General features: G+C 36.4%; 1 protein-coding gene across 7 annotated transcripts in view; it reads left to right on the plus strand.

Moving 5' to 3' along the window:
• Positions 1 to 851: 851 nt before the first annotated feature.
• The window catches only part of SHPRH (SNF2 histone linker PHD RING helicase), an 85,850-nt gene continuing 62,712 nt past the window's right edge, over positions 852 to 23,989 (plus strand). For 3 of the 7 annotated variants that reach the window (XM_026504986.4, XM_044386403.3, XM_044386404.3), the window contains exons 1-9: positions 857 to 1,080; positions 8,032 to 8,702; positions 10,932 to 11,061; positions 12,989 to 13,207; positions 16,470 to 16,548; positions 17,573 to 17,723; positions 18,750 to 18,858; positions 19,500 to 19,756; positions 21,724 to 22,383. In XM_026504986.4, the coding sequence (XP_026360771.1) occupies positions 8,064 to 8,702; positions 10,932 to 11,061; positions 12,989 to 13,207; positions 16,470 to 16,548; positions 17,573 to 17,723; positions 18,750 to 18,858; positions 19,500 to 19,756; positions 21,724 to 22,383 (2,244 nt within the window). In that variant the 5' untranslated portion in view covers positions 857 to 1,080; positions 8,032 to 8,063. Of the gene's footprint in view, positions 1,555 to 8,031; positions 8,703 to 10,931; positions 11,062 to 11,114; positions 11,596 to 12,988; positions 13,208 to 16,469; positions 16,549 to 17,572; positions 17,724 to 18,749; positions 18,859 to 19,499; positions 19,757 to 21,723; positions 22,384 to 23,989 lie in introns of those variants that run through there. The other 4 variants (XM_044386400.3, XM_044386402.3, XM_044386401.3 and 1 more) reach the window with 4 other exon arrangements.

The following is a 23,989-nucleotide window of genomic DNA, read 5'->3' on the forward strand; positions in this document are numbered from 1 at the left end:
ATTACTTTTTAAACTTGCCTCATGAAGCCTGGGGTAAGATAACTTATTTCCACCAAATTTTACAGGATTTAGTTTACGTAAATGGCTTCTTTCAGGCTTAGAGGTCTATGATGAAGTTCTGTATTGGTTAGGAGCTGGACCATTCTGTACTGTCTCTGCAACTACAACGGATGTTCTCTTAGGCAAGAACTTACTTTTGTGCTTCTGAGATCACACAAGCCGAGACACCCTTTTTCAGCATAATGCTGAATCTTTATTAGGTACTCATTAGTCACTGAGTGCCTGATGTTTCCTGGGGGTCATTTTACAAGTTCTTGGCCCTGAAGCCCCTCAGAGTTATCCCAAAGTTAACTAAACCTAAGTCTCCATTCATGAGAAAGAGGCTGCCTCTCAGGGGGAAAAAAAAAAAAAAAAAGATACTGGAAGGCTGGTCTCAGCACAATACATGTAGTTTTTCTCTCCTCTTAAACTGTTTACTCACATTTCCCTGAAAAGTCTTTTAAAATAACTTTTCTGAGAGGGAGAAGCTTCATCCGCACCCAGCTTGCGGCTGCTTTCTTGAAGTAATAAAAAACGCGCGTCGGCAGAGCTTTCTTTCGCCTGTGTACTAAAGCCACCAATCACTCCCCAACACTCGCTTCAGGCGGAGTTCCGCCTCTTTTGGGGAGCCCCGCCCACACCTAATATCTGCTTAGACTCCCGCCTTCTCCTTAGAAATTCCAGCCAATCCTGTACTCCTAATGTCGTGGGGCAGCGCTATCGCGAGATTCCAACTGTAGCCTCCGGTAGACTTTAACAGTGTGGACTTGCGCAGATGAGACTTATGAAGCCATTGCCGGAGAAAAGGGGCGGGGCGCTCCGACGTGCGCGTTCACCTTGACCCCACGCTCCAGCGCGCACCCGGCAGCTGGAAGCTGTGGTTTCTGGGCCCCCCGGGAACCCCAACACAAACCAGCATAAAGCGCGCGTGCTCATCTCAGGCGGGTGTTCGGTGGGTGGCGAATGCGTGCCCGGGACCTGCGGGGGCTTTAGAAGATCCCCGGACCTTGGCGCAGAGAAGAGGCTTGAGAACCAGCCTAGGTAGGCGCTTGGGCGATGGAGGGTCAGGGGTCAGAGGTCGGGGACGGAAGAAGTCTCCCCACGGAGGTGGAGGTCCCAAGAAGGGAAGACTCGGTTTTTCTGGAGCCCAGGAAGCTAAAGCGCTGAGAGGGAGACGCAGCGCGAGTTTCCCAGACCCTTTCCCATCCCAGACTTGGGGGCCTCTGGACCGGCACGGCTTCCCCGGGAGAAGAAAGGACCGTGGGAAAGGAGGCTGTGAGTCTCCCCGGGGGCTGGGGCCTGCGGTGTTTAGATCGAGCGTCCGAGGGACTGTCGTCGCGCTCCTCGGCCTCGCGGGTAGCTTGTTTGCCCGGCCTGCTGGGAGCGATCTGGCGCTGACAGCCCAGCTCTGACTCCGTGAACCGCTTTTGAGTTTCGGAAGAAACCGACTGGGTATCACCATTCGTCACACACACGCCCCTGGAGGCTGGATCTGGGCACCTGCCTAGCGTCTTGGTGCGCGGGGTTGTAATGTGGTAAAGGGGAGGCGAGGCTTCCAAGTTAAGTCTGAAAGTTCTCAGTTACCTTTGGAGTCAGATTAATTACTTTCGCTCTCAAAACCATCCTTGTACGTTGTACATTTTGACTTCGTGGTCGTTCCTAGGTTTGTGAACAAAGATGTGTTATTTGATGATTGACTGTCACTTTCAGATATAGTAGTATTAATTAATGGCCATTAAGCTCGTGCCTTTTTTCTGAGTGATTGTACATGACCCAGGAGGTAGAGAAACTAGATGTTTGATGTTTTCCTACTTATATTTAAATTACCTTAACGCCTTAACTGAACAAAATAAAATAATTTTAGTCATTACAGCTATTTAAAATTATTTTCTTGGGTGGTAGCAAGACTGTTGAAACTCCCATGAATAGAAATGATCTATAATATCTGTACTGTCACCAGAAAGACTCACTGGTTTATGATCAGAAACCATGCTAGAAGCCGAGTATTATTGAGCGTCAGTGAGAGAAGTGTGCCTGTACTGGATAACCTGTGCTTCCTAGAGCTTCCCAGGTCTAGTTAGCCAATAAGCTAGCAGTTGAGAATAAAATAGTTTACTTTTGAAAGAAGGTGGTATCCTTATGTCTCTTCTTTGCCCAAGCTTACAACTGCACTTCAGAATTATTAAAACAAACCTTTTATTAAGAGTTCAGGCTACAAAAATTTGGGGACACAGAATGTGCTGGTGAAAAATTTTCTTTTGAGGGCAGTTTTAAAGTTTTTGTGACTAACATATTTTGGGGTTCAACAGATGAAAACACTCTCATCTTTGCTGAAGTTACTACTTATTGCAGAAAGATGGTGGCAATGTGAGATCATTAGGAGCTTTTCACTAATCCATAATGATTGGGCTTTGCTTGCGTAAGGCTCACTTTGGGCAGCAGTATGGCAGATGTATACTTCTTATTCCTAAATTCTAAATCCAGGCCTACCACGGATTTGTTGTAAGTCAGGATTTGTATGTGTCTTTTAATGAAGAGATAATAATTTGGAGGGAAAAAATCTGAATCTAAGTTTAATTGGTAATAATTTGTTATATTGTCTTAATAACTTAACATTTTATGTTTATTTTTCAAATAACTTATCTTTGTTTTCTGTTGAAGATATGGGTCAGTCAGTTTTCTGTGTTTCATTCAAGGCCAGAAATAGTAAAGAATAGTTTCACATTACCTGTAATCTTCTAGAATGTGGTTAAGAGACTCTTGTCTAAAAAGAAACATGGTACTTAAAAAGAGGGAGGCTATTAGGTATTAGGGGAGTTAGAGATACTTGTTTCACCTTATTTTGTATATCATTTCTATCTTGGCACTGACCTGGCATTGGGGGTACAGTGGTGAATAGGATACTGTTCCTGCCTAGCTTTCATGGCCTTCAAAGTCTTACAGTTAGAACTGTATAGCAGTTGGGATCAAGGAGTAATGGCCCTAAACTCAGCATGCCTGGTCATGGAAAGTTTTCTGGGGAAGGTTGGGGAAGCAACAGGCAGAAAAGTGTGAAAGGGGATTTCAAGCAAAAGGCTTTTTACATTTAAATGTAGGACAATTAAAGTGTGGTCCAGATTTAAAAACAGCAAATAATCATGTTTCACCGAACTCTGATATTTAAAAAGGAGAAATAAGAAGTAGAATGACCAAAAGTGGGACTCGTGTGGTATGAAGAAAACCAGGAGAAGAGTTTGTAATATGATTAGAAATATTTAGAATTTTACTAGTACTTGACTTATTAGCTGCCAGTTAACATTATGGTTATAAGTGGTTTTGATCAAATAATATCTTCTTGGTTCAAGAAGTTATCCCTGGATAGAAATCCCTTAAGAAAAGAGTCAGTTGGAATGAGGTGGTTTTGTTTTTGTTTTTGTTTTTGTTTTGTCATGAATGTATGCTCAGTTCTGGTGTAATTGGCTGGGTTAGTACCTGGGCATCAGGATTTTTTAAAATTCCCCCAGATGATTCTAATGTCCAGTCAGGTTTGAGACACACACATATATGGTCGTCCATCCTGCCACATTAAAGTTTGGTTATTATAATATATAATGAATTGTTCTGAGGATGATGATGGTAGCAGCTACCGCTCACTGAATATATACTAAATTTCTTTTAATTGTACTATTATACTTACATTATTTCTAAGCATAATCCCATAATCCCCACTTTAGAAACGAGAAAACTGGCACAGAGAGGTTAAATAACTATTCCTGTGCCACACAGTAAATGCCAAAGCTAGAATTAGAATCTTTTCTCCTGTAAGCCACATTGCTTTGCAGATGTGAGACTCTATAGCCAGTTGCTTTTGGGGCTTTTAGAGTTAACAATTCCATAATTACCATGTTACTAATATTATGGTTAGTATAATAGATTATGTGACCCCTACCACATATCTACACTCTGCCGTAAGCAGTTCTACCCAGTAGGGAAGTATGGTCCATTTCCCTACCTCTTCACTTTGGATCCATTTGCGTGACTTGCTTTAGCTCATGAAACCTTGTGCTTTTGCGGTGACCCCACTTTGAAAAGTACTTGTGTGATTGGATTTACACTGTTACACCTCAGCCATGTACATCTGTGGGTTGTTTTGCTGGTCCTAGGAGGAGGATGAGAACTGCATTAAGCAGAGCTGAACTGCTCCTCCAGAAACCTAAGGCTAGGTCAGCCAATCCTCAGCTAACCAGCTAACGTGCAGATCTTTGAGAATAAATGATTGCTATCTCAAGATATTGAGCTTTGGAGTGGTATATTATACAGCATATTTGGGGCCATAGTTAACTAATAAGCTGATACAGCTGAACTTTTCAAAGTTCCAGCAGAATGACCAAATTCCAGTGTTCTAGCCTATATTCTGATGAGAATTGGACAAAGATAAACACATAGTTTATTAAGGGCCTCCTGTATTCTTCTTCCAAGATAATAAAGGAAATAAGATGCTTATAGTTAACCATAGTAAGAGATTGTTTACAGTTTATTACCTGCGCATTCATAAAGCAGGCACTGGCTAAGGAACCAGAAGTCTCATGATTGACTTAGACCAGCACTACCTGATAGACTTTTTGCAGTTTTGAGAATGTTTTTATAATTGCACCGTCTAGTATAATAGCCACTAGTCACATATGGCTGTTGCGCACTTAAAGTGTGGCTAGTGCTAATTTTATTTATTTAAAGTTAAAAAGCCACATATAGCGTGGCTACTAAGAAAATAAATTTTATTAATTTATATTTTGTCAGTAAATTACTCATTTTATTTAGATTTTTCAGGTTTATTAGAATAAAACTGTTCCTAATATTCTTATAATTTTATCTTTTTTTAAGATTTTATTTATTTGAGAGAGAGAGAACACAAGCAGGGGGTGGAGGGGCAGAGGCAGAGGGAGAAACAGACTCCCAGGGAGCCTGACGTGGGCTCCTCTTCATCCCAGGACCCTGGGATCATGACCTGAGCTGAAGGCGGACATTTAACTGACTGAGCCACCCGGGTACCCTATTTTCTTTGATTTTAAATCTTTTCTGCATCTACTTTTTATTTGTGCTTTTTACATACAGTAAAATCCAACAATCTTAAGTGTACAATTTGATGAGTTTTAACAAGTATATACAATCACGTAAACACCAGTTGAACATTTCTGTCACCCCAAAGCTTTCCCTCCTGCTCCTTGCTATCAGTCTACCTCTTCCCACTTCCTCACTTCTAGTAACCACTCATCGGTCTTCTATCAGTAGGTTTTTGCCTTTTCTAGAATTTCATATAAATAGAATCATACGGTATATGGTCTTACACATCTGGCTTCCTTCGCTTATTAGCATAATGGTTTAAAAATTCATCCATGTCATTGTATCTTGTATCAGTTTATCATGAAGAAATATCCCACCTGTTTATCCATTTACCAGGTAATGGACACTTGGGTTGTTTCCAATTTTTAGCTTTTGTTAAAACTACTATTAACATTCAAGCTTAAATCTTTTTTGTGAATCTGTTTTTTATTTCTCTTTGGTAAATATCTAGGTAGGATTACTAGGCTGCACAGAAAGTTTGTATTTAATTTTGTAAGAAATTGACAAACTTTTCCTGATGTTGGAGAATTCAGTTTTAGTTGCTCTTCCTCTACAGTCTTTTAAATTTTAGCCTATCTAGTGCATACTTAGTTTCCTATCCTGGATTGTAGGTTGAATTTGCATTGCTTTGACTGATGATGGTGAAGATATTTTCATGTGATTATTTGGCACTCGCAGATCATCTTTGGTGAAGTGTGTGTTCAGAATTTTTTCTTAAGATGGTCTTACTACAGATTTGTGAAAGTTTTTTTTTTTTTTCCAATTCCTTCATCAGATACTTGTTTTATTAATACTGTATCCCATCTGGCTTCCCCTCTCCTTTCTATAACAGTATCTTTTGAAGTTTTGTTGAGCTTCAAACTTATGTAGTTTTGTTGAAACTTTATTAATTTTTTATATTCTCTGCTTTTTGTGCCCTATTAAATTTTTTTTGCCTAATTTAATGTCACTTATATTTTCTCCTCTGTTTTCTTTTAGAAGTTTTATAGTTCTAGCTTTTATATTTCAGTTCATAATCTAGTTCGAGTTAATTTTTTTTTTAAAGATTTTATTTATATTTATTTGAAATTTTTTTTTTAAAGATTTTATTTATTTATTTGACAGAGATAGAGACAGCCAGCGAGAGAGGGAACACAAGCAGGGGGAGTGGGAGAGGAAGAAGCAGGCTCATAGCAAAGGAGCCCGATGTGGGGCTCGATCCCACAGCACCGGGATCACGCCCTGAGCCGAAGGCAAACGCTTAACCGCTGTGCCACCTAGGCGCCCCTCGAGTTAATTTTTATATGTGGTGTGAGGTAAAGCTCAAGATTAGTTTTTTTGCATGTGGCTACATGTTTATTGAAAAGGATATTTTTGCCCATTGACTGCCTTTGAATTTCTTTCAAAAATTAATTGACCAGGTGCCTGGGTGGATCAGTCAGTTAAAACATGTTTGACTCTTGGCTTTAGCTCCTGTCATGATCTCGTGCATCCTGAGATCAAGCCCCTGAATGGGATCCCTACCCAGTGGGGAGTATACTTGAAATTCTCTCCCTCTGCCCCTCCCACCCTCCACATCCCCCCCCCCCCACACACACACAGGCTCACTCTTTCTCGCTCTTTAAAATAAATAAGTAAATCTTTGGGGGAAAAAATCAATTGACCATAGGTGTATGGGTCTATTCTAGGATGCTTTATTTTGTTACATTCATCTATATATCTGTCATATACCATTACCACACTGTTTTGATTACCGTGTCTATCTATATATCATTACCACACTGTTTTAATTACCATCAGTGTAAGTCCTGGAGTCAGTGTGAATCTTTCAACTTTATTCTTCTTTTTCAAAATTATTTTGAGTCTTCTAGGTCTTGGGCATTTTAATATAAATTTCAAAATCACTTGTCAGTTTCTGGAGAAAAAAAAAAAAGCCTGTTGAGATTTTGAATAGGATTACTTTGTAGATCAATATCTAGGAATTGATATTTTGACATCTTGCGTCTTCCAGTCCATAAACATTCCAAATTGAGAATATTTCTGAAACTACCCTGAAGCCATATTTTAATTGTTTATACATCCTTTTTCTTTTTCCAGCTACATCATTGGACTAGGTGGAATAGGCATCCGCCATCATTACAGCCTTATGATTTTAATCTCTGTGATTGCTGTGTGTTTCATACAGGATTGGCTATTATTCTGGGAAAAGCGTAGTTTGGGCCTACCTAATACAGGTTGCTGTCAGACCAATTACCTCTTCTGAGATGACAAAGCTTTCTTTTTTTTTCCTACATTTTTTTTCTTTCTTCTTTTATTGTCTCTGCTCCATTTCCCCTGGTTGCCATCACCATCTTATTCCTTGCCCAGCTATTCTTGTTTCTGCTAACCCACAAAAAAGAAATATGTTCTGTATTTTCATTGTCTTCTTTTGAAAGAGAAGATATATTTTTAGGAATTTTTTAGCTATGTAAGTGTCAAGTGAAGTCTTGTTAACCCTTTGGTATTATAAAACAAAATTGAACTTTTATTGTGATGATATGAGTTTAAATGTTACTAAAACTCTTCAAATATGCATTTCCAGTATATTTGAGAAATTTACCTTACTGCTGCTTATTTAATTTTTCCTGCTATTTTTAGAATGTATTTTATTTTATATAACACATTATCTTTATTAAATTTATCCATTAAAGGACCAGTAAGACCATTAGAATTTCTGTGATTCATGAGATTATGATCAGTGAGTTCCTTAGCTGTATTTGACTTATTTTAAAAAAATTAACCATTGCTTTATGTATCTCTCTTAAGATTTCATATCATGTGTGGGCCTCTAATTTATGGTGAATTGTTCATCTGGGAGCACTTTGATACTAAAATCTTCTCTTGGAATGCTTACTTGTTGCATTTGTCTTCTAGAGTTCATATTTACCAACCAAGAAAACTTGAAAATGAGTAGCCGGCGGAAACGTGCTCCTCCAGTGAGAGTTGATGAGGAAAAGCAACAGCAGCTTCACTGGAATATGCATGAAGACAGAAGGAATGAACCTCTCACCCTAACTGATGACGAGCACCCCTCCTCAGGTTCAGCTTTCTCTTCTGCTCACTGTATCATCCTAGATGATAGTCTAAAGGAAGAAGTGGTTCACAAAGATAAGAAGAGGTGTTCCGAGGCAGCGAACATCTCAAAATCAATCAGTAAAGAAGAGACTGGTGGCATTTTTTCTCCTTTCTCTGTAAAGCTGAATATCGTGATTTCTCCCTATCACGTTGATAGTTCTTGGAAGGCATTTCTGGGAGAATTAACTCTTCAGCTTCTTCCCGAACAGTGTTTAATTGAACATTTTTCTGAAAGGAGTTTTACACTGATGAGTTCAGAGTCAAGCAATCATTTCCTGATCTATGTTAATTCAGAATGTGAAGATGTAGAGAAACAAGGAAAAGGACTCAGTGAGCCAATTAGTATTTGTGACAAGGGTATTCGAGTGGAGTCATCCTTCAGTGGTGAAATGTTAGAAGATTTGGGATGGCTACAAAAGAAGAGAAGAATAAAACTTTACCAAAAACCAGACGGAAATCACGTGATCAAGGTACTCAATTTCTGTGGTGTCTTTTAAGGTTCTTCTGCGTTGGGCAGTCCCATTTTGAAGTTAATTTAGAAGGAAGGTCTAAAAAGCCAGAAATAAGCCTTTCATTATTAAGTTTCAAAGTATACTTTATTTTGGGCTTTCAATAACTGTAAAAAATGTATACTGTAGATAATAATTTCCAAGCTGTCCTTTTTCAAGATATCCCGGATTCCTCCCTTCTGGCTCTATTCTCAATGTCTTGTCATCTCTCCCTCTTCTTGTAGCAGTCCTTTAACTATTGCCCTGCCTGTCTTTTCAACTCCCATCTGCTTTGTCTCTGAATTGGTATAATGTGAAATGGAATTCTGTTCTTTACTGCAGAATGAAGTGTAATCTGGCACATAACTCCCTTCTTTGATAGGCCCTTATCTACTTCTCCAGCCTCATCTTTTATCTGCTTTTAATTTTGTCCCAGAAATTCCAGATTGATTTATTTCCTGCATATTTTCTGGCCATATTTCTGCATCTTTGCTTTTGTTTTCATGGTTCTCTGCCTGGATTGTTCCTTTCCTTTTCCCTGGTAACTCCTGGGCATTCTCTAATATTCAGCTCAGAGTTTCCTTCTGTAGGGAGATCTTTTCTTAAAATTCATGGATGGTGTTACACGCCCTTCCGCCATAATACTCCATACACGTTTACTTTTGCCTTGGCCACTTGTAGTGTACTTACATTTTAGATTTTTCTTCTTTAGCGACTATGAAGTCATTCATCATCACAGCCTAGTAAAACCCTGATACTGAACAAGTTTTCAGCAAATGAATGAGTAAATTTATAATTCATTTTAGGCTCTGCTATTTACTAGCTAAGTAACACTATGTGAATCATTTAAATGCTCTAATTCATCATCTTTCTGTGTAAAATGTAAATAATAATCATTCTTTTTACCTCAGTCATGTTGAGAATCAGGTGAGATACTGTAAGTAGACGTCCTTTATAAACTATGAAGCAGGTTAATATGCCTTTATGCCAAAATTTGAAAGGAAAAGAAGTTCTAAAATGTTAAATTCACTTTTGTTCAGTTGAAAACTGTCTTGTGTGTCTTTCTTACATGAAAAAGTAATCATATTAGTATACTTTCAGAACTGACAAAAGGAAAGAAAATTTAGAAGCATTAGATTGTAATTAATTCTTCCCTGGAGAATGAAACTATGTTCTCCTTGTTGATGATGCATTCCAAAACTGTGGCTCAGTGATAGCAAGGATGTAAGAATTCGTGGCTTGTATATTTGTTCTGTCTACCTTCCCCATAGACCAAGTCTTGATCTATTCTGTATTCTTATCCCAACTTTTATAAATATTTAAACACTCATTGCTGTTGTAGTAAGCTAACTCTAAATGGACACAAGGCAGAGTACAAATAATAATGAAATATATTCTTTGTTACTCATTCCTTTATAATGCTGGGTTGGATTCTAGTTCTTTAGTAAAAGAAGATGAGCCTCTCCATGATTACGGAATCAGGTCCAGGATAACATAGGGAAATGAAGGAAAATGCATTTATTATCTACCATCAAGAAGTTTTAAAATTGTATTATATAGGCTATCTCTTATAGGCTTCTCTCCATTTTGCAAATAACAGCATTTGGGTCAAAATAAATCAATTACTTTGCCTGGTTTTTAGCTCTTAAATACCAATGCCAGTATTCAACTTCAGATCTTTTGACTGCAGAACTTCGTACTGCATTGTTCTACCAGAATTAAGATATATTACATTAATCAACATCTGTTTTCCTATACATTTTAGTGTTTGATCTAGTAATAGGGATTCCCAAGCCTAACTGTGCTTAAGAATCCTGGTATGTGCATCAGAATCTTCTAGGGGAATCTGCATTTTTAACCAACTTCTCTGATTATTCTGTTATTCATCAAGTTTGGAAATCATTGACTTGTTAGGTAGAATTGGTGTTCTCATCACATTCTCCCAGGTTCAGGTCCAGTTTAGGAAGTATTATTTTCTAGCAACTTGAATGGTGCATTTCACATATTAGGCACTGCATTTGTAGAATCAGTTTGTTATTGAAAATAAGAATTTGTGAGGGCGATTTGGTGTAGGTATGTATCTAATGTTTGTGGGGCAAATACTGCGAATATGTTTAAAAACAGTAATGGTTAAAAAAGTTTTTTTCATGTCCTCATAAAGAATGTATTAGTGCAATTAAAACTATGTTTATGTTGATTAATTCTTTGTAGGTTGGAATTTATCTTTTGGAAGGTGGCCTAGCGAAACTAGACTTTTTCAGTGATGCAAATTCAAGAATGAAGAAGTTTAATCAGCTCATGAAAAGAGTGATGGAAAAGTTATACAATTTTGTTATTCCAGGTAAATTAAAAATGGCTATTGCTTTAAGAGTTGTGGGTTTTTCCCAAATCATATACATAACAAGCAGAAAAACGATAAAACCATAATAAAATTAAACAGTCTCTTTAAAATCACTGTATGACAAAATTATATGTATCTGAAATGCCCCCACTAATTTGTGTCTTTCTTTGCTAAATACTGTGCCTACCTTAGAGTAAGTATGCAAGAAATGTTTGCAGTCAGTAGAATCTAAAGGGATCTGAGCCGATTGGAATTTTTGCATTATTCTTGTGCTTTTATTTTGTCATGGCCAGAGATTCTTGGCTGGCCTTATCCCACCTCTCCTTTGCAGTCTGACAAATAATCTCAAGAGCCTGCTTCCCATAAAGACCAGTTAACTTTCCTACTGTTTCTTGGCAAGATGTTGCATCCTTGGTCAGGACTACAGCTTCAGAGTTGTCTGCCATTGGTTCCCAAGGGGAAAGTGTGTATGGCTTGGTGCACCCTATCAACACTACTGGAAAAACGGCTCAAATTCTCCAAGCCCTGCTCATGGTGGGTCAGCATTATTTCAGGTGCAAATTACAGAACATTTCATACTGGAATATTTGGGAAATCAGTTTCTAAGCTTTATTGTTGAGTTGTTTCTTCAGTACATTCTTTGCAAAGCTTCATAATACTAATAAAAGTTGGGGTGCCTGGCTGACTCAGTCGGTAGAGCATGTGACTCTTGATCTCAAGTTCGTGAGTGCAAGCCTCATGTTGGATGGGGAGCCTACTTAATTAAAAAAAAAATACTCATAAAAATAAATCATTTGCATGTTAAAGACTTAAAGGAGAAAAATCTCTGGTTTCAGAATTGGAGGGCTTGCTTTTAAGTACATCTAGAATTTTTAAAGTTATGCTAAGAATTATTCTGCCTTTTAACAATAATACAAGTTAGACTTTTCAAAGGAAAATGTCAAAGGATTTCAAAGGAAAACTTCAATTTAGTTATCAGTACTAGATTACACATCTATAGTAAAAGTCTGAAATAACCACACATAAAACTAGACATTAATTATAAAATTTTGGAAATCTCATGTGGCATATTTTTTATTGAAGAAAGTAAATTATGTATTTTGTGGTACAGTCTTCATTCTATGGCATGTGAGGTATGTTCTGTAAAAGTGGATAGGCCTTTTGGGAACAGTTGAGAAATAAATCATAATTTAAAGTAGTTTTGTACATTTATTCAGGATTTTGAATTTTTTTTCATGTTACAGTAAGCACCAGTCTTCTTTCACAGGGCAGTTGTGCCCAAGAAATGTATCTGCTATTTTTTACAAATTCATATTAGTGGCTTAAGCACTTGGCTCCTGCTACTACCAAATGCCTATCCTTTTTTAGCATAAGAAATGAAATGGGAACCCTTGTCTTACTAGACATAGAAAAATTATGTCTGCATATGGGTTTTTTTATGTTAAGACGTAAAAGTGAAATAAATTATCCTTTTATAAACTGCAAAAGATTTTCACATTCAAATGTTTATTAAATATCTACAATGGGCAAAGCATGTGCTAGCTGCTCTGAGGAGCTATAAAAACAGAAGACAGCCTTTGCATAACAATTCAGTGCACAAGGGAAGAATACACATAAATGATTGCACTGCCAGACAGATTGCAATGTAGCACTATATCCAAAGTAAAAGAGTATTACACGAACACAGAGGAGAACATTAATTCTAACCAGGGAAAACAAAAGAAAATGCCATGGAAATAGTTGAACTATTTTGAAAGGTAGATTTTTGATCAGCGAAGAATTAAGAATAGGGCCTTCCAGTCCCAAAACACACTGAGCAAGGCCCCAGAGACGGAAAAGTGCATAGTATGTTCTTAGAATAAGAATTGCATGTAGTTATAAAAAGTGGATCGGGTTGTTTTGAGTACATTTACTGTTGGATGTACAGATGTGTTGGAAGAGGATGAGGAAGATTCAGAGAGCGAGCCAGAGGGACAGGACATTGATGAGCTCTATCAGTTTGTGAAGCAAACACATCAGCAAGAAACACAATCCATCCAAGTGGATGTCCAGCACCCTGCGTTGATTCCTGTGTTGAGACCATACCAGAGAGAGGCTGTCAACTGGATGCTACAACAAGAGCATTTCAGAAGCGCTCCTACTAGTGGCAAGTATAAGATGCTTAAAGAAAGATTGATCAGAGGGATTATATTAGAGATAATTAGGATGAGGGACATTGTTGAACAAATCATATTGAAAAGATAAGAATGGGTTTTACTATGAACAAAATGATAGTATAAGAAATTCTTTAAAATTGAAATCTAGGGGCGCCTGGGTGGCACAGCGGTTAAGCGTCTGCCTTCGGCTCAGGGCATGATCCCGGCGTTGTGGGATCGAGCCCCACATCAGGCTCCTCTGCTATGAGCCTGCTTCTTCCTCTCCCACTCCCCCTGCTTGTGTTCCCTCTCTCGCTGGCTGACTCTGTCTCTGTCAAATAAATAAATAAATAATCTTTAAAAAAAAAAAAAGATCTTAGGATTTAAAAAAAAATAAAAAATAAAATTGAAATCTAGAGAAATGCATTTGTAGGTACCCTCATCTGTAAGTGTTTGAACTAATTTTTCCTGCCCAAATAAAGGCTACCTTCATTGAATTTTTAAAAACTGATAGAATTATTACATGCCTTTCCAAGTAAGAATTGTTTTTGGAACCTGATTAGATGGGAATCTTGTTAATTATCTGCAAGAGGCTTCACAATAATGATGAATATTAGCAACAGAAAGCAAATTTACAAAAGTAGGAGATTAATGTGTGACTAAGTTTGCATTTATTTTCTTTGCTCCACCACAAAATAAATAATAAAATAAAATGTTGTCTATTAAGTGTTTTCATAAAAGTAAATTTATGGGAGTCATTTATGCCACTTCTTTATCATTATCTTTAGAGAGATAGGCACAAGGTGAGATTTTTGCATGATTCTAGGAAGTGAAATGTCTATTTCACCTTCTTTCTGTATAGATTTATTTTAATGATGGATAGCACATACATATTTCTCCCATAGTTTCCAGTTTGTACTTTTTTAATCCAACAAAATTAATTTTTTTTTAATTTTTAATTTTGGAAAATAAATATCTGTTTATAGCCAACATTATTTCTTCCCACTCATCCTCAACCCATACCCATACTCTGAATTATTTTGAAGTAATAATTTCACATATCATATCATTTAATCTGGATATTTCAATTTATTTTATTAAAAGAATTCCTTTAAACAAACATATTATATATAAATATTATAATTAAAAGGGTTCCTTTAAACAGAAATAAATTTATATATCTTATAATGGCTTTTAAACCCAGTTATTCCTTAATATTGCCAAATCTCTCCCCTCTCTCCCTTTTTTCTTCTCCCCTTTCTCTTTTTTTATTTCTCTTTCTCTCTTACCATTTATTCAAATCTGATACCAAATAACCTTCATACATTGGAATTAGTTGTTGTCGCTTAAATTTCTGTAATCCATAGATTTTTATCTCCTCACATTCTGTATTTTTTCTTATAATTTATCCATTGAGAAAATTGTTAGCTCTGTAGCTTCCCACAAATGACTATTTTTTTCTCCAAAATGAAATAACATTTCTTATAATTAAGTAATTTTATTAAGGTATAACTTACAATAAAATGCACAGATCTTAAGGGCACAGTTTGATAAATTTGCACAAATCTGTGCATCTGTGTCACCAGTGACCCAATTAAGACAGACTAGATTTTCTCAGAAGGCACTAGCCATCCATGCCTCTTGAGACTTCAAGTGGCTGTCCAAATTATGTGTTGCAAGTTTAAAATATGTACCAGATTTCAAATAGTACAAAAAAAAGATGCCAAATATCTCATTAATAATTTTTATATCGATTACATATTGAAATGTAATATATTGGTTATACTAGGCTAAATAAAATTGTTAAAATTGATTTTACCTATTCTTTTACATCTATTTTACAGTGCTGACATGAAGTATTTCCATTACCCCAGAAAGTTTCCTCATGGTCCAGTCAGTTCTCCTCCCTCAGCCCCTTCAGGAGACAACTACTGCCACCATAAATTAGTGCTGCCTGTTTTTGAAACAATAAGTAGAATGGCAAAATATGGACATTTGAGGTGGGAGTGAAGTTGGCCTTTTTCAACATAATGTTTTTGAGATTTCAACCATACTGCATGTATCAGTAATCCATTCTTTTTTCTCCACAGGATGGATTTTCTTGATTAAATCCCATGTATCATTTAATAGTTATGTTCCCTATGACTCCCATAAATTGAAGCTTTTTGTCTTTTAATTTTTTCATTTTATAAACCCTATGTGTCTGTATTCCTGCTTCATCTATCAATCCCTAAAGAAGGCAACAAAAGGGGCGCCTGGGTCACTTAGTCGGTTAAGCAGCTGCCTTCAGCTCAGGTCATGATCCGAGGGTCCTGGGATAGAGTCCTGCATCAGGCTTCTTGCTCAGCAGGGAGTCTGCTTCTCCCTCTTCCTTCTGCTCCCCCTGCTTCCCTGCTTGTGCTTGTGCTCTCTGTCAGATAAATAAATCTTTTTTTAAAAAAAGGCAACAAAAAATTACTTTTTGTTTCACTGGTGGGTAGAGACATGCTTCCTAATTTGGCAGTTGGTTTAAACAACTTAAAATTTTAAGGGAAAAGACAGTGAAAGATCTTGATTGAAATACACTCAGTACTTCAGTGTTTCAAGATACTATTTCCTCAGTTAGGTAAGCCTTTCCTCCTACTCTCAGACCCATGTTAAAAGTTAGGTCTGATTTAGGTTAATGTATTAGCCCACTAGCATATATCTGTTGAGTTATTTAAAAACTTTAGGCTGGGGCGCCTGGGTGGCACAGCGGTTGAGCATCTGCCTTCAGCTCAGGGCGTGATCCCGGCGTTATGGGATCGAGCCCCACATCAGGCTCCTCCGCTGTGAGCCTGCTTCTTCCTCTCCCACTCCCCCTTCTTGTGTTCCCTCTCTCGCTGACTGTCTCTATCTCTGTCAAATAAATACATAAAATATTTAAAAAAAATAAAAGTAAAATAAAAATAAAAACTTTAGGCAACTTTTAAAAGGTTTATAAAGGATAAGCTACTTTCCTTTATTGGGTGGGAGTTGGTTACGTCTAGTTTTCTTTTCCTGTTAAACCTCTGATTTGCTGCACTTTTTTTTTTCTGTCTTAATACTTGTATGTAGAAAATATTGGTGTCCAAAGCAAAGGAAGAATAAACATGAGAATAATATGTGAAGAGAAGAATGAGATCCTACCCTTTTCCCATGTGTATGTGGCTTCCCAGGGCATGCTGACTGCTAGCTTATTTTTATTCTAATGTGATTATCTGGCAGAAGGCAAGACAAACAGAAACTTGTTCTTATGGTTATATTTTTCTTTAGAAAATGCCCTGCACTTCTTATGGCGTGAGATTGTTACATCTGAGGGTTTGAAACTCTACTACAATCCGTATACAGGCTGGTAAGACAAACTTCATGTGCTTGGTATTAAAAATAAATATTATGCTAAGTGAAATATGTCAAGCAGAGAAAGACAATTATCATATGGTTTCACTTATATGTGGAACATAAGAGAAAGCATGGAGGACATCAGGAGAAGGAAGGGGAAAATGAGGCGGGGAAATCAGAGGGGGAGAGAAACCATGAGAGTCTGTGGACTCCAGGAAACAAACTGAGGGTTTCAGAGCGGAGGGATGGGGGAATGGGTTAGCCTGGTGATGGTATTAAGGAGGGCACGTATTGTAGTGAGCACTGGGTGTTATACGCAAACAATGAAGCACGGGACACTATGTCAAAAACTAATGAAGTACTGTATGGTAACTAACATAACGTAATAAAATAAATAAATGTTATGAAAACCTGTATGAGATTGGTAGCATAGGTCTTTAGCTTTGACAATAACCGTAAGAAGAAATACTATGTTAGTCTTGTTAGACTTCATATTTTTATCATTTTTATAGGTAGGATAAAGAAATTAATAACGTTTGTCATTTTTCAGTAAATGAATGAACTATGATAGACTTAAGATGCTTAGTTGTTGACATTTAAAGAGATTATAATTTTAAATGAAAATCATCTTATTATGGACCAATTTTTATATTTTCATTAAATTTGTTAATTTCTACTATAAAAGTCTTAGGAATCATTAAATATAATAACATAATGGGTGAATTGGTAGTTATTGTCCTCCTTACTTTTTTATTCACAGACACAAAAGAAGGCAGACATGCCTCCTGTTATTTATAGAACAGAAAAAAATGATGGGCATTTACCAGTGCCACTCCTGTTTCTGCAGAGTTAGTTGTCAGCTCAGGCAATTTTTTATCACAGTTCTTTATTCGTGACCTAGGGTTTCAGATTGTTTTACCCTAAAATGTAGTTTAAAAAAAAACTTAGACTTTTATGGATTTCTTCCAGTTTTCTTTAGGAATAATATATTTTTTACTTGCATTCCTGTGATATGTTTTTCTTGTTTTTCCCTTCAGCATCATCCGTGATTACCCAAATGCTGGGCCACAGTTGCTTGGTGGAATCTTAGCAGATGAGATGGGTCTCGGAAAGACAGTGGAGGTTTTGGCTCTGATTCTGACACATACTCGACAAGATGTCAGACAAGATGCTCTCACTCTTCCTGAGGTAGGAGGAGTACCGTAGGGCTGAGAAAGCAGGGGACATATGTTCTCAAAAAGCATCATATGGCCAACATTTGCTTGGCACTTAAGCCAACATCCAGTTTACTCGGAGGCTAATGATTCTTACAAGTTATTAGTTAACTTCAAGTGGGCACAGAGAATAGGATGTTTGTGACCTGGCAGGGTTTTTGTAAGTGATGTTGGCCAACTAGGAAGGGGTTATGCTGTAACTTATCAAGCTTCCTTCTAGCTGGCAGGGATACTCCAAGGAAAGTATAGTTACTTCCTCAAATGTTTAGTCAGTACTACAGGCCTCCATATTACCACTAAATATTTTTTTTTTAATTGTACACATCATAGATATGTAAATCATAGAATCTAATAATTAGTGATTAGATTGCTAAACGAATCAAACTCTAAGTCCTTGTTCCAAAATATATAATTGTTTAAAAATATAAATTTTAGAGTTTATGGGGGATAAAAAAGAAAAACAGCTCCACTGAGGCAAATACAGCTCATAGCTCATAATCTCCAATAACCAAATCTAAAATCAGCACACTAGTTAAGGGTATAATTGATTACCTGTAGGGCCCACTGTGCTCACAACTTAGTGATAATGTGATCTTCTGATAGGGTCAGGTTTGCGAAGTTAACCTCATAGATTTGAGTATGGAATAGAAAATACCTATTTCATTGTTAAAAAAAAATGAGTTGGAATATATAGTTTTAACTGTCAGTAACTTCTATATTAATTCCATATTTAAACAAGCCTTTAAAAGTTAATTTCAGAAGTTCCACACTTACCATTTAGGTAGTTTAAGACAATATGTACAATTTTAAAAAGTGATGGCTAGTGGTAAACCCTAAGATAAAAAATAAGGTTGGTATGTATGAATAGCATTTTAGCTTTCTCTTTCATCATTTTTTACAACTCTTGCATCTCCTTAATAGAAGGAGGGTTAATTTTATTAAGCAACTCCAGTTACTGAAAGCAAAACACTGTGTGACTACTGAATGTTGTTTATATCAGGGAAAAGTGGTGAATTATTTCATTCCATCACATTATTCTGGAGGAAAAGTAAAAAACACAGAAACCCAGAATATGGAATTTGAACCAAAAGAAAAAGTTCAGTGCCCTCGTAAGTATGAAATCTCTTAAAGAAAATACCTTGTTACAGTCATCTTTGTTATAGTTCTTGTATTCCTTATATGGAGTTATCTTACAATTGTTATGAATAATTGTTTTCATAGTCGTTTAAACTTTGTATAAATGGAGTGGATTACAAGTCATGTTATCTTAACAAAAGTAAAGATTTATTCTTTCATTTGATTGCTTCATTCTTTTTTAGTCTAGATACTTCTTGTTCAATCTTTTATATTTGAATTTCTTTATCTTACAGTTTAAATCAGGCTTTGTTTATTCTCAAGCATAGCTACTTCAAATTCTGCTAGCAAATGAATGTTTCCCTTACTAATTGTAGCATATACGTAGATAATTGTGAGAGGTTTTTTAAAATACAATTTTAAATGACAGTTGCTTTGTAAGATTAACAAATTAATGAGTAATTCTTCCTTAAATTATTTCCATTACAGTAATTTATTAATGTGTTGAGATAAATTTTTGCATATTCTTTAAAATGATGATATACAGATAACATATCTTCAATAAATCTGTGTTTTATTTTTTCTTAACTTAGTTCTCAATGCATATTAAGATTAATTGCTTGTTTTTTTAAATTTTAATGATTTTGACTGAGTTAGCATATCCTTTTCCATGTAGCTACACGTGTGATGATCCTGACAGCTGTGAAAGAAATGAATGGAAAAAAAGGAGTTTCCATCCTTTCCATCTATAAGTATGTCAGTTCTATATATAGATATGATGTTCAGCGGAACAGGAGTCTTCTGAAACGGATGCTGAAATGTTTAATTTTTGAAGGTCTTGTGAAACAGATCAAAGGCCATGGTTTTTCCGGAACTTTTACATTGGGGAAGAATTACAAGGAAGAGGATATATATGATAAAACAAAAAAGCAGGTAACAACATTTGTTAAGTTGCTATATGTGATGCCTTATGGAAGGTATTGACAGATTCCACTTGATACTGAGACTGTTAGAGACTGAAGGTAAAAAACAAACTTAAAAACTCACATATGGCTGTGACTTATCTTTTCTACTTCCTGAATGTAAGTTTCATCAGAGTAGAGACATTATGTTTACTAAACCCAAAGAAAAGTGCGTGGCACATAGCAAATACTCAATAAATATTTTCTGAGTGAATTATATTAGTGGGTTAAGCACATTATAAAGTTTAAAATAACTCTAAAGAATATATCTTTTAAAGAGAAAAAAGTAAGTAAAATAACTGTGTCTTCATCATGCTGTTGATAGCAGTTAAAAAATCTGTTATATAGCTTTTTTCCCCCTAAGATTTTATTTATATATTTTTTTTATATATTTCTCAGAGAGAGAGAGGGAGAGTGCACACAAGCAGAGGGAGCAGCAGCAGAGGGAGAAGGGACTTGATCCCAGGAAACTGGGATCCCATGACTTGAGCCGAAAGCAGACGCTTAACCAACTGAGCCCCCCAGGCAATGTTCTGTAGTTTAAAAATATTAGATACCTTACATTTGCTTAGCTCTTTGTATACATTTTCAGTTTTTTATATAAACTCTCATTTTTCCCATGTCATCATCTTACAAAATTTTAACATTTTGTTATAAAACTGCTTTTTGGGGGCTATTAATTTCAAATTTGCTTTTTAAAAAAATTAGTTACATAGCTATGCATACATAAATCAGGTAAAGGGGGCACTTGGCTGGCCCTGTCAGAGCAGCATGCAACTCTTGATCTCAGGGTCATGAGTTTAACTCCCATGCTGGGTATAGAGATTACCATAAATAAATTAACTAACTTTTAAAAAATAAATAAATCAGGTAAAGACTAATGATAAGTCAAAGTATGGGGCTACCAGCTTGTCCTGCGAAAGAAATGGCAGATTGAAAAGTTCGTTTTCTAGAGTAGGGAGTCTACAATGTTTTCCCCAGCCAGGGTAGTAGGCTACAGTGAACTTCCGTGCTTCTGGTAATCCTTCTGTCACCAAAAAATGAAAGTCTTCAATTAATGCCATTCATTTCATTTTAAGTGTCCCAACTCTCTGTTCACCCTCAGCTCTGACATCACTTCTAGGAAGCTGTTGCTGGCACCTACCTTCCCGTCACAGCCCCTCCGTTATATACCCCCCTTACACATTCCTATACCATCGCTTCACTTTTTGTTGTTCTTCCGTTTCCAACAGACCCCCTTGGAGACCAGGAGCTAAATATTCCTCATATTTCTATCCCCAGCATCTAACACTATGCCTGGCACAAAATTGGCATCCAGTAAATGATTTCAGGAATGGACAAAGGTAGAAAGGACAAAGAAGAAATTTGTTTGCTAGTTGTAATAACTAGATTAATTTTCACTTTCTTTAAATGCTATATTTTTTTAATGTTTTTTTTTATTATATTATGTTAGTCACCATACAGTACATCCCTGGTTTTTGATGTAAAGTTCGATGATTCATTAGTTGCTTGTAACACCCAGTGCACCATGCAATACGTGCCCCCCTTGCTACCCATCACCAGCCTATAAATGCTATATTTTAATACGTGGTATGTTTATAATGGCCCTAGTTTGTATGTTTATGTATTATAAACTACTAGTCTTTTATTGATTTAGGCAGACTATAAATTATAAGAGGTTAATGTCAAGATATTAGTAGCTCCCTATCTTTCTCCTTTTTATTCTCTTCAAATTTTACTTACACAGTAGTAGAACCTTCCTTTTTAGACCCTTTTTAGAGGGCAGATTGAAAGCAACTGATCAGGAATGATTCACCCCTGGGAAAATGGTAGCAAAGAGTAGCTATTGGATTTTTATGGAAAACTCATAAATAAGGTTGGGAATTTAATTTCAAAAATGTAATTATGTTGAAATAAATTAATTAATATTTTTCATAGGCAGTAGGGAGTCCAAGGAAAATTCAGAAAGAATCCAGAAAATCAGGGAGCAAAGACACAGATTCTGAATACTTGCCATCAAACACATCCGATGATGATGATGATCCTTACTATTATTACTATAAGGCTCGGAAAAATCGTAGTAAATTCAGGAAAAGGCCCGTTCCATCTACAAAAAAGGGAAAAGGTCAACCTAACATCAATCTCAATTCACAAGATCATTGTCCAGCTACCAGTGACTCTGGAATTACTGATATTACTGCATCTAAAAATACATGTATCTTTGAAGGAAAGCAACTGCGTGCAGCAGAGGATCAAGCTGAATCTCTAAACCCTGCTGATGGTGATGTGCCACAGTCTACTGTCACGAGTCCCTGTAATTCCTCTGATTATCGCTTTGAATGTATATGTGGTGAACTTGACCAGGTAGACCGTAAACCTCGTGTTCAGTGCCTGAAATGCCACCTGTGGCAACATGCAAAATGTGTGAATTATGAAGAGAAGAATCTGAAGATTAAACCTTTTTACTGCCCCCACTGTCTTGTTGCGATGGAGCCAGTATCAACAAGAGCAACTCTAATCATCTCGCCCAGTTCCATCTGTCATCAGTGGGTGGATGAAATCAACAGGCATGTGAGGTCATCATCTCTTCGAGTATTGGTAAGGCAATCTGGGCTCTTGAAAGGGATAGGAAAATGTCAATTTTTGCTTCCTTGTGATAATTTTTATAATCTTTGTCACGTTGTTGTTTACCCCAAAAATTAACTTAATAAGATAATATGAGATCAGAACTTGAAGAGGAAATTGAGAATAAGAAATAAAGCAGTAGATTCTAATTCTTGTCTGACATTTAATTCAGAAATTGAAGCACTTTGAAAAGATGTGAAAGCTTTTGAAAGAATTCAACATGTAAACAAAAAAGACTTCATATGTGCATTTATACTCTCAAGACAGAAATGCAGTCCAAAGACAGCATTGTGTCACAGTAGCTACTTGTCTGATCTCCCCCCACCTTAGCTCCAGAATCGTCCTCTGAAGCCTCAGTTACTTCATCTGTAAAATAAAATTTACTCATTCAACAAATATTTATTGAGCACCTGTAATGCACTAGGAACTCTGCTAAGTTCTAAAAATAGTACCCCCTCACAGACTTACTGTGAAGGTTAAATGATTTGATAAAGTTTTGGTACACAGCACATTGTAATTTACTAATGTTGGTATTTTGGTTTTTTTCCTTAATTGAAGTGTAGTTGACATATAATGTTATATTAATTTCCAGTATATAACAGTGAATTGATAATTCTGTATATTACACTGTGCTCACCATGATAAGTGTTGTTACCATCTGTCACCATGCAATGTTATTACAGTATTATTGACTTTATTACCTATGCTGTACTTTTCTTCCCTGTGACTTATTTATCTTATAACTAGAAGTCTGTGCTTCTTAATTCTCTTCACCTATTTCACCCACCCCCTCAATTCCCTCTGCTCTGACAGCCAGCAGTTTGTTCTCTGTATTTATACTATTTTATGTTTGTTTGTTCGTTTGTTTTTTAGGGTTCCACATACAAGTGAAATATGGGATTTATCTTTCTCTCTCTGACTTATTCCATTGAGGCTAATACCTCTAGGCCCATGTTGTCACAGATAGCAAGATCTCATTCTTTTTTATAACTAATATTCCACAATGTATATATGCCACAACTTTTTATCCATTCATCTGTCGGTGAACACAGGTTGCTTCCATAACTTGGCTATTGTTAACAATGCTGCAATAAACATAGGGGTGACTATATCATGGAATTAGTGTTTTCATTTTCTTTGGGTGAATAGTAGTGGAATTATTGGATCATGTAGTATTTCTGTTTTAATTTGAGGGGGGCATTTGCATACTGTTTTCTAGAGTGGTTGCACCAATTTACATTCCCACCACCAGACTAGAATTTCCTTTTCTCCACATCCTCACCAATGCTTGTTAGTTCTTATCTTCTTGATAATAGCCATTCTGACTAGTGTGAGGTGATATTTCATTGTGGTTTGATTTGTGTTTCTGTTTGGTGATGTTGAGCGTCTTTTTATGTGTCTGTTGGCCATCTGTATGTCTTCTTTGGAGAAATGTCTGTTCAGCCCATTTTTTAATCAGTTTTTTTGGTTTTTGGTTTTTGGGTTTTTTTGGTGTTTTGGTTTTTGGGTTTTTTTGGTGTCGAGCTACATAAATTCTTTATATTTTGGATATTAACTCCGTAGTGAATATATCACTTGC

The sequence above is a fragment of the Ursus arctos genome, unplaced genomic scaffold (genome assembly GCF_023065955.2).
Source record: "Ursus arctos isolate Adak ecotype North America unplaced genomic scaffold, UrsArc2.0 scaffold_13, whole genome shotgun sequence".
Taxonomy (NCBI): domain Eukaryota; kingdom Metazoa; phylum Chordata; class Mammalia; order Carnivora; family Ursidae; genus Ursus; species Ursus arctos.